Here is an 11545-nt window from a genome sequence, read left to right as displayed (position 1 = left end):
AAGGCTATGTTGTGCGTGTCAGGTTCATACACCCAGGATGCCCACAGCCTTAACAAACCTAGCTTTATGAACACAGAGAGCAGCCCTGGTGACAAGAGGGATAGAATCCCCTATTTATTAGAATTCACTGGCCCAGATGTATTTTATTTGGTTACAGTGGTACCTTGGTTTTAGAACGTAATCCATTCCGGAAGACTGTTCGAGTTCTGAAATGTTCAAAAACCAAAAACTCAACAGCCAACAGCTAGGCCTCAGAATCTTGCACTCAGTGGAAGCCACATGGCATGTCTGACTTCTCAGGTGTGTTTGAAAACCAAAGCATATACTTCAGGGTTTACGGAATTCATAAACCGAAATGTTCATCAACGGAGATGTTCAAAAACCAAGGGACAACTGTATTTTGGTTTAATTAGTTTGTTTCAGGGCCTATGGTTTGTTATATTTTAATAAGTATAACATGTTTACATAAAATATTGTGTGTCTCAAAATTTCCTTCTGGTGTGATGGCAATTACCTATATCCCACCTTTCATGATGCAAATTCTACTGAGGCAGTAAAGGTAAGGTAAAGGGACCCCTGACCATTAGGTCCAGTTGTGACCAACTCTGGCATTGCGGCGCTCATCTCGCTTTATTGGCCGAGGGATCTGGTGTACAGCTTCCGGGTTATGTGGCCAGCATGACTAAGCCACTTCTGGTGAACTAGAGCAGCACACGGAAATGCTGTTTACCTTCCCACTGGAGCTGTACCTATTTATCTACTTGCACTTTGAGGTGCTTTTGAACTGCTAGGTTGGCAGGAGCAGGGACCGAGCAGGGAGCTCACCCCATGGCGGGGATTCGAACCACCGACCTTCTGATCGGCAAGTCCTAGGCTCTGTGGTTTAACTCACAGCACCACCCACGTCCCTTTCTCAAATTATTCTGCCTAGGGAAAAGCTTGCAAATGAATATTGCTTTCAGTAAAATAAATATTACTATGAAAATTGGGGGGTGATGATAGTCTCAAATAATAAATTCTATGTTTCCTGATGCAAAGGAAATATCTCCAATATTCACACTTGACTTCATGTGGCTAGAAATTGGAGGTTTCCAAGTTGTGAAGGGCATCAGAGTGGTCACAATGTGAAACTGATACAATACAAACAAGCAACAGCAAGCATGCAACTGTTGCAATGCTGAGTACTAACCAACAACAACAACAAACCAGTGCTGGCTATTTTCTGAGAAAGAGGAATCAATCAGCGGGATGGGGAGGTAATTTTCACCCCTCCATCCTCCCCTCTGCATGGTACCTTTGCAGCAGATTTAGAGGGGGTGAAGTGTGCAGTGAAAGGAACAGTAAATCTCTGAAAATCTCCTCCCTCCCCATTCTGTTTTTAAAAACGTTTTCTTTCAGTAGAAAGGTGCAATTGGACACAATAGGGTTGATCTGGAATTATCATTTATTTATTGCTTAGACCATTTATATACCACTTTATATAATAATATATATCCAAGTTCTATAAAGCAAACATAAACAACAAAAATATTTTCAAAACACAAAATAAAATCAATAACACAAATTACTAATAAACACAAACAAGTATCAATTGTTCTCCTGTGGCACACCGCCCCACTCGACAACCCACTTGCAGCTTTCACCTAGAGCCGCAAAACCTCACAGAACACCTCCAAGATTTCACAACAAAGAAGAGTCTTGGAACCAGCTGACATCACAATAAACACTCGTAAGCACTGGGATTGCTTTTATTGGCAGGCAAAAAGGTTCATGGGGCTTCTTCAGGTGGTCCTTAGCTATGTCCCTTTCAGCACTCAATAAACTACAGTGTACACACCTAGCTCCAAGCTACAGCAAGTAGCTTTCAGCAGATCATGAATGGTGATAATGAATGACACCATAAGAATTGTATAATTTCTTCTGTCCCATCACTATATGTATGGCAAGAGAAAGAAAGAGATTTAGACAGTATATAAAGGCTTCAGTATCCATAAGATGAAGTCCCCAATTTCTCCCCTAATCCAAAATTAGTGCCTTTGATTCCCTATGATTTTATGTAGCTTACCAATAGATTTCCTAAGAGACTCTTTCACTTCCTTGTTCCTGAGACTGTATATCAGGGGATTGACCAGAGGTGTTAGGATGGTGTAAAAAACAGAGAAGACTTTGTTTAGCTTTCTCATATTTTCCGTCTTGGGCAACACATAAACTAAGATTAGGGTCCCATAATAAATTGTAACTACAACAAGGTGAGATGAGCAAGTGGAGAAGGCTTTTTGCCTTCCAGTGGCAGATGGGATTCTCAGGATGGTGGTGATGATAAATGTGTATGAGGTCACAGTCAATGAGAAGGGTGGCAATGTGAAAATGGTTGAGAATATGAAGCTCATCAGTTCTAATGTTTGAGTTTCACTGCAAGCGATACTTGTTATGGGGGTAAAGTCACAGAAGAAATGTTCTATTTCATTGGGACCACAAAATGTCAACCTTGTGATCAGATACGTCATTACTGACATTGATAAAAACCCAGCAATCCAACAGCCAGCTGCCATGAGAACACATCGTTTCTCAGTCATATGGGTTCCGTAATGCAGAGGTTTACATATTGCTACATACCTGTCATAAGACATCATAGCTAGGAGACCGCATTCAGTAGCAATCAGAGAAGTAAAGAAATAGAATTGTGTGATGCAGCCAGGGATGGAAATGGCTCTCTCTGCAGTCAGGGAACTGACAAGGACCTTGGGCAAGATGGTTGAACTGTAGAAGGTCTCCAAGCAAGACAGGTTAGCAAGGAAAAAGTACATAGGAGTGTGGAGGTTGTGGTTTGTCACAACTAATCCAACAATGAGGATGTTTCCAGTCATTGTAAGGATGTATATAATTAGAAACAAGATGAAGAGGACAATCTGTAGGTCTTGAAAATCCCCAAATCCCTGGAGAATCAATTCTGTGATGATGGTTTGATTTCTCCATTCTGCCATTGTCATCCTTTGTATCTAGCAGCAGTGGTTCTTTTTCCCCTTCATATCAGTGACTTATATTGTCATGTATTGTATGTGCACTTCCTTTCTTCAGTCATGCTTTTGGTGTGCATTATCTTTTTTCTCACCTTCATGACAATTATTTCTTAATTTACATATATCTCATTCTGTTGAGTGAGAAACTTAAAATGCTGAATATGGAGAACCTTTTCTTCATCATCATGCTTCCTGTATCTGATAATCTGTCTTATTCTGATACTTTGCTTTTGCTTTCCTGTAAAGTATTGTACTGCTCCTCTCCTGCCTTCATTGCATAAATGGTAGAAGTTTGTCTTCTGCATCCATTTCATTTATACAGATGAAATCTCATGGTAAGAAGACATTATATTCTGAGGACCAATGTCATCTACACCTTCTACTTGTTTTTGTGTATGCAATGTCTAAAGTAATTTCCCCTGGTGGTGTGTGTCTCTTATGTCTCATTTAAATGAGTAACTATATCACCTGGGGTCATATTCAAAAGTAAAGCTGATGATTAGATCATTAAAATTTGACAAAATAGTCCCAGTCTGCTAGGAAATTCTGGCACATTTACCTCCCAATATCCCTTCATTAACAAAGAGTTGGGTTTGCTCGTTAAGCATGCTGGTCTTTAGAAAAGGGATCAGAAGACTAAGATGGAAACTGGAAAAGTTTGCTTGTTGCTCAATGTAACAAAGTGAAAAGGGTTAATGAAATCAGGTGTGTGGTAATTAGTACAGTGGACTATCTAAACTTGTCAGGCAAGTTTATTTATATCTATACTAAAAAAGATTCAAACATAATAGTGCTTGGACATGTGTGATGACATATGCTCACACCTTTTCAGTGGCTTGTCATGTCAAGTAGATGACATTCAGAAAGGCGTGTGTAGAGGGGGACATCTGTCCAAGCTGCTGTTCAGAAAGGAAGTTGATATTCTGGGATACTGAAAAGAAGATCTTGTTAGTTCCCTGTTTCCTAATATGGACAAAGATATGACACTACTGTATTTTGTACTTGATTTCTGAATCTGAGGTCTCAAGTAAATGTGATACAAGATAACCACAATTTGATCTCACAACATTCCTCTTTCTATAAAGAAGGTACAGGAGAAGGTGCTGAACTGAATCAGGACCATACTGCATCAGAAAACAAGCTTAAAACTCCCTTAGTTTCTTTTCCTCAAATAGCCCTGCCCCAGTGCTATCTACTCTGCTGGTAAAATCATGTCAGTTTTCCCATGTTTTTCCCCAGTATGGAAAACAGATGGGTCTCTCTGTATGGTAAAGAACATGAAAATCCTCCAGGTGAAAGGGTTTATTTCCAATTTAACTGCTGATCCAATTTGCCTGATGTCCCAGAGAAAGATTTAGACAATAGATGTTTCTCTGGGACATCAGGCAAATTGGATCAGCAGTTAAATTGGAAACCCTTTAAAGACTTCACTATCTTCCACCAGTAAGCATTAATTTCTACTCTAAACTTAAATAGTTCTTTAGATTCTGGGGCATTATGCCCTCAGTGAGCTTGTCAATAGATTTCCATCAATCATGGATGTTTTCATCACATCTCACTGTTACTTATGCTTCAAAATGAACATGATAAGTTGGATCCTCCTAACAGAGGGGGCCATGTTGTGCTCGGTACTGAAACTCTTCCCTAACCGGCTTGTGGGCAGGGCTTGCCCCGCTCCAAGCCAGTGGTGCCACAGTTATGCCAATGGCTTTTAGCCAATCAGAAGCGTGGCAAGGTTAGGGGTTGGGGGGTATTTATTTGGCAGCACGACGTAGGGACCTCCTTTTGCTTCGCACTGCCAAACACCCGCCCACCCACCTGTTAATTAGGTTTTGTTTGACCTTGCTTTGGACTTCGTTTGGTCGCCTGTTTTGGAATGCGGGCTGAGTAGGAATTTTTTCCACTGTGGCAGATTGGCTGTGGCCACAGATGTTTTTGCCTACCTCTTAGCAATCGTCACAACTTTGTAAGGTTAGGCAGTTAGGCATTGGTTTAGGGGAATGTGGGGAGGGGAGGTGCAGCCATCACCTGCCCCTCCAATGAGTAGAGTATTCTGTTAAAGGAATCCGGGGGTCTGGATCTTGTCTGAAGCCCGGAGAGGGGGTAGGGCCATGCCAGGACCCCTGGGAACCCCAGGGGTGAGACCAGTCTATATACATTGATGGAGCTCCCCCTGCTGGTTGTTTACCCTTCAAAGGCTTCCTGCAGGGTGGGGCAGGAGCCAGATATAGTTTGATACCAATGCCTAAACCAATACCAGTCACATTTGTGTATTTTAATATAGTTGTGGCCAAAATTTGCCCATCAACATTTAAACTAAATTCTGTCTCCACTGTGTCTTTATTTCCATGGGGGATGGGTTTTGGGGCTCGAAGCACAATTAAGCTGAGAATATTGCAATACTGGGAAATTGGAGTCAACTTGAAGTAAGGAAAATGAATCTAGGGTGATTTAGGATTCCATCCCAAACTAAAAACAGTTCCTTGAATTTCCTTTGACCATATGCCATTAGTCAGTTTACCAACAGATTTCCTAAGGCACACTTTCACTTCCCTATTCCTGAGACTGTATATCAGTGGATTGACCAGAGGAGTAAGAATGGTGTAAAAAACAGAGAAGACTTTGTTTAGCTTTCTCATATTTTCATTATTGGGCAGCACATAGACTATGATTAAGGTGCCATAATAAATTGTCACTACAAAAAGGTGAGATGAGCATGTAGAGAAGGCCTTTTTCCTTCCAGTAGCAGATGGGATTCTCAGGATAGTGGTTACGATAAATGTGTATGAGGTCAGAGTCAATAAAAATGTAGGCACGGTGAAAATGGTTGAGAATATGAAACCCATTAGTTCAAATTCCTGAGATTCACTGCAAGCGATTTTTGCCACAGGGGTAAAGTCACAGAAGAAATGTTCTATTTCATTAGGACCACAAAATGTCAACCTTGTCATCAGATACATCATTACTGACATTGCCAAAAAACCTGTAATCCAACAGCCAGCTGCCATGTGAACACATCGCTTAGCTGTCATATGAGTTCCATAATGCAGAGGTTTACATATTGCTACATACCTGTCATAAGACATCATAGCTAGGAGACCACATTCAGTAACTACCAGAGCAGTAAAGAAATAGAATTGTGCAATGCAGCCAGGGATGGAAATGGCTCTCTCTGCAGTCAGGGAACTGACAAGGACCTTGGGCAAGATGGTTGAACTGTAGAAGGTCTCCAAGCAAGAGAGGTTTGCCAGAAAAAAGTACATGGGAGTGTGGAGGCTGTGGTTTGTCACAACTAATCCAACAATGAGGATGTTTCCAGTCATTGTAAGGATATAGATGGCTAGAAACAAGATGAAGATGACAATCCGTAGATCTTGAAAATCCCCAAATCCCCGAAGAATTAATTCTGTGATGATGGTTTGATTTCCCTCTTCTCTTTTTTCCATATTGTATGTCTGAAGAAGGGGGAAAAGACCCTAATACAAATTAGTGAATTATTAGATATCAAGACATCAAGCACCACACGTAGCACTGGTGTCATTTTATTTTATTTTTTATGGAAGAGATTTCCATGTTACCTTTCCTAATAAAACATCTTCCCAAAGTGACATAAAATGCATTTTTTGAAACCAAGAGAGAAAGAAAAAAAATCACTATTATGATCTAAATAAGATAAAAGTGATATATTCATTTAATATTAACCCAATCAAATATATAATTCCCAGAAGAAGTGTGCATGCACACGAAAGCTCATACCAAGAACTAACTTAGTTGGTCTTTAAGGTGCTACTGGAAGGATTTTTTTTATTTTGTTTTGAATATAATTCCCAGTCACTGAAAAACTTACAGTACCAACAATTATCCCTAGTTAAACACAGATAAAATACCTTCAGGGCCTATCTAAAAGAGGAGAGAGGGAGGAAGAGAATTGTATCATCAGGGAGTTCCATGCCTACCAAGAAGCCTCCCCTCCCCCTCCCCAGATTCAAATGTTAGCTGGCATTTATAGTTCTAGGACAGCACTTACCCAGAGCTCTCCAGGACAATCATTTTCTACTGCTGAACATTGTTGCATGGAGGAGGGGGATCCAGAGAATATGTAATTTTAATGTTGCATCAAACATTAACAACATGCCCCTGTATTTCTTTGAAATTTTGTCATGATTAGTTTCATTTGTAAACTTAATGTATTCCTGTCAAGAATCATTTCTCACTGGTTTAGCAATATCTTGTTTTGTTGAATGGCCAGGGAGAATATGGAGTATCAATTGTTTTTTTTTGAAATAAATAACAAGATGAAAGATTAAAAAATATATTAAAAGATGATCTAAAAAGAATGAAGTGTTTTTGTTTTAAGACAGTCTTTAAAAGAATCTTTCAAAAAAAGGTTTTTTTAAAAAAATAATTCCAGTAGCACCTTAAAAACCAACTAAGTATAAGATTTCTAGGTATAAGCTTTCGTGTGTATACACACTTCTTCAGATACTCTGAAGCAGAGGTTGCTACAACCTTGTAACTGTTGATGACAGTTAATGATGACAGTTGGTTTCACATGGAAGGGCAAGGGATTTTAAGGTGCTACATGAATTATTTTAAAAAAACTTTTTGGGAAAGATTCTTTTAAAGATTGTCTTAAAAGACTTGATTCTCTTAAGGGAGTTCTTTTTGGATCATCTTTTAATCATTTTAAAAAAATAATAATAATCTTTCATCTTGTTATTTATTATGACTAAGACAGACCAACACAGCTGCCTACCTGAATCTGTTTTTTTTAAAGTTGTTGTTCTTTATGCATGATGTATTGCATCTTCTTTCTGTATCTCTCTGTGCGATTTTTCTTTCCCATAAAGCAATGTATTGTACTATGCCTTTTTAATTTTCAGTGCATGCATGGCAGAAGTTCTATATCCATTTCCTTAAAATATGATATACATCTCAGCAATGAGGCATTTATTTATGAACGCCAATCCCTCCCCCCAATATTTCATCTTGTTTTTGCTAGAAAACATATCCTAGAACTGAACGTCTCCTGTGATTAATTATGTGTCTTCTAAACAAGGTTCCAGAAAACCAAAGTGTTGCATACTAATGGGAAAGCTAACTATGCAATAATAATAATGTAATCATGTTTACATTTATTCACTTTAAAACCCTAATCATGAAGCACAGTCTTATGCTTGTTAATTCAGATGTAATTATGCACACAGGCCCTGCTTCCAAACACAATGTGTTCCCAGGAAATTGTTTGTTAGGCACATGTTCATATGATAAGCTGATTGTTGTTGTTGTTTCGTTGTTTAGTCGTGTCCGAGTCTTCGTGACCCCATGGACCAGCGCACGCCAGGCACTCCTGTCTTCCACTGCCTCCTGCAGTTTGGTCAAAAAATAAGCTGATTACTTCCATTATTTCTGGTATAGGAACCAGGAGTGCCAACTTATGGGAGAGCAAAGATGTCAATTTTTTAAAATAAGAAAGATATTTTGCAATATTTCTTGACCATTGACAAATGAAGTGTTGGTTACTAGTTGCACTGTTTGTATAAGACACTGTATTTGTGCATGTGAAGAACCATGAACGCTGTCTAAAGTTTGTTAGAGGAAAGGAAAATATGGCATAAATAAACAGATTAGTTGCACCAATAAAGGTTGATCAATGTGAGATCTGGGAGTTGAGTTTCAAAAGTAAAAACAACATTAGAATGAAAATGCAGCCAGTGCAACAAAATATAATAAATATAATAAAGAAACATAAACAGCAATGGCTGCCCTCTTCTAACCGGGAGAGGGAAGCTCCGCTGAGAACGGGTCGTCCGCTGCGGCGAAGCGGCGACCCATTTTGGAAAACCACAGGTGGCAGAAGCCTGTGGTCTTGGGACCCGGCGGGCGCCAGGAGCAGCCCCCAAAACATTGAAGGAACCCCGTAAGGGGCTCCGGATCGCGGAGGTGGTTGCGGCGCTGTGGGTCGTTCCACAGTCAACGGAGCGAAGCCGCATTGCTGCTGCCGGTGAGCGCTGACCTTTCTTCCTAAACTTCTGATTCGGAAAGCAACAATCCGTGAGTAATAAGGATCTTACAAAACTTTGAGACCCAAAAATATTGAATTTGGCTGAAAGCGGAGTGATGAAAAATAGGAAGTCCGTCTTCCACTGACACTGAACTTCAAAGCAAAGAGTTGGAGGAGTGGAGGCAAAGAGTGAACTTTTAACTTAACTGATCTGGGCACCCGTGGAAATTATTTCTAAGCAGAATAAGGACTTTAAGTAGTTGATTATATGACTTCTATTTGGACTGTGATACCTTTCTTCCATTTGGATTACAATTTAAGCAAGAAACCCAGGTGCTGGAACTGCCTGTGTAACTGAGCAGTCAGTCTGCAGGGCTGGATACTTTGAACTTAAACTTTGAAACAATCTGAGGGAGTTTGGACTGGCTATTTTGAAACATCTTTCGGAACACCAGTAAGCACTGTTTGAAATATTGTGGCTTTTTAAATACTAACTCTGCTAAAAACTACCTTATCGAAGGTTCCTGGACATTAAACTAGACTTTATTAATTTTATTGGAATTGATTTCTTCCCTAAAGACATTTTAAGCTCCCCCTAGAGGATTTGGGATTTACAGCAGTGACATTGTTTTACTTTCCTTTTCCCGGCCTCCTGTTTGACTGTTACCATCTGGGCCGTTGTTTTCTCATGGGAACAACTCAGCTTGACCTTGACTTTTAGATAACTCTGGAATGAGTGGTGCAAGAAAAAAGGGACCGAGAACCAGGCAAACAACTTTAACAACTTTAACCACAGCCTCTCAGGCACGTAGATCATCTGTGCCTACTTTGCCTACTTTGCCTATTTTCACTTCTGAGGAAGAAGCTGCTTCTCTGCCACGGGCAGGGGAGGGAGAAACTGAGGAATTACAATTGGAAGAGATGGCCTCAGGAGCAACTGGCTCTATTTTAGAGAAAATTCTTGAAAAATTGGAATCTTTGGATAAAAAAGTTGATCAGCAAACAGCTAAAATTGATCAAAACACAAAATATTTAAATAGATTAACTGGACAAGTTGCACAGAATGTACAAGCAATTGGAGAATTGAAGGAGACTGCAGGTGAAAATCGGAAATTGGCTGAGGATACCAGCCAAAGACTGGGAAATTTAGAAAAAGAGGTAAGACCACTCAGCAAGCAAGTAGGTGAACACCAGACCTATCTTTCTATGATAGAACTGCGGAACAGGGAGACCAATTTAAGGATTAGGTCGGTACCAGAGGTGGAAGAAGGCAACCTAGCTGAGTTTTTGAATAAAGAATTTTCCAAGTTTTGGAATTTAGAGGAAAAAGATCTTAAAATTGTATCAGCCTTCAGGCTTGGAAGACTTATAAAGAAAGAGAAGCCCAGAGACTGTTTAATAACATTGAGATCAAAGGAGGAAAGGGACAAGATTTTGGGCCTGCATTACGGAAAGTCACTGGATATTCTGGACAAAAGAATTGAAATTTACAAGGATATTCCTAAACAACTGCTGGACCTTAGATCTGATTATTTGGAACTAGCAAGACTGTTGAGGAGCAACTCAATCATCTTCAGGTGGGATTTTCCTCAAGGATTATGATAGAGACAAGTTTCTGACCGCCTACGGAAAGGACCTTCAAAAAGGACTTGAACTATCTTCGGGGCCTGGAGCACCAGGGGTGCCTGCACCCTCGGATCCTGAAGATCCAGCGAACAAGGTACCACCCCTAGAACTTTTTAAACACTAACTCTGCTAAAAATTACCTTATTGAAGGCTCTCGGACATTAAATGGGATTACAATATTTTTATTGAAATTGTCTTCTTTCCTAAAGACATTTTAAGTTCCCCCTAGAGGATTTGGGATTAATAGCAGTGACATTGTTTTACTTTCCTTTTCCCGGCCTCCTGTTTGACTATTACCATCTGGGCCGCTGCTTTTCTCATGGGAACAACTCAGCTTGACCTTGAATTTTAGATAACTCTGGAATGAGTGGCGCAAGAAAAAAGGGACCGAGAACCAGACAAACAACTCTAACCGCAGTCTCCCAGGCACGCAGATCATCTGTGCCTACTGTGCTTACTTTGCCTACTCTGACTTCTGAGAAAGAAGCTGCTTCTCTGCCACGGGCAGAAACTGAGGAATTTCAATTGGAAGAGATGGCCTCAGGAGAAATCAGTTCTACTTTAGAGAAAATTCTTGAAAAACTGGAATCTTTGGACAAAAAAGTGGAATCTTTGGATAAAAAAGCTGATCAGCAAACAGCTAAAATTGAACAAAATACTGAATGTTTAAATAGACTAACTGGACAAGTTGCACAAAATGTGCAAGCAATTGGAGAACTGAAGGAGACTGCAGGTGAAAATCGGAAATTGGCTGAAGATACCAGCCAAAGATTGGGAAATTTAGAGAAAGAGGTAAGACCACTCAGCAAACAAGTAGGTGAACATCAGACCTATCTTTCTATGATAGAACTACAGAATAGACAGACTAATTTAAGGATTAGGTCGATACCAGAGG

At 39.9% G+C, this 11545-nt stretch overlaps 2 protein-coding genes across 2 annotated transcripts; both read right to left on the bottom strand.

Moving 5' to 3' along the window:
* Positions 1–1477: 1477 nt before the first annotated feature.
* On the bottom strand, positions 1478–4975 carry LOC307200151 (olfactory receptor 6F1-like). The gene is made up of 2 exons (XM_079948557.1): positions 4447–4975; positions 1478–4393 (listed from the first exon to the last, which is right to left on the bottom strand). Exon 2 carries the CDS (start codon positions 2988–2990, stop codon positions 2028–2030), a length of 963 nt encoding a protein of 320 aa, XP_079804683.1. The 5' UTR covers positions 2991–4393; positions 4447–4975; the 3' UTR covers positions 1478–2027.
* A 376-nt stretch (positions 4976–5351) lies between these two features.
* LOC307200141 (olfactory receptor 6F1-like) lies at positions 5352–6986 on the bottom strand. Its single transcript, XM_079948542.1, has 2 exons — positions 6908–6986; positions 5352–6475 (listed from the first exon to the last, which is right to left on the bottom strand). The coding sequence occupies exon 2, from the start codon at positions 6464–6466 to the stop codon at positions 5462–5464; it is 1005 nt and encodes a 334-aa protein (XP_079804668.1). The 5' UTR covers positions 6467–6475; positions 6908–6986; the 3' UTR covers positions 5352–5461.
* Positions 6987–11545: the final 4559 nt, after the last annotated feature.

This window comes from Podarcis cretensis, assembly GCF_951804945.1.
Source record: "Podarcis cretensis genome assembly, chromosome: 13".
NCBI classification, from domain to species: Eukaryota; Metazoa; Chordata; class Lepidosauria; order Squamata; family Lacertidae; genus Podarcis; species Podarcis cretensis.
Note: the sequence above shows the minus strand (reverse complement) of the source record. Positions and strands in the feature narration are given on the sequence as shown.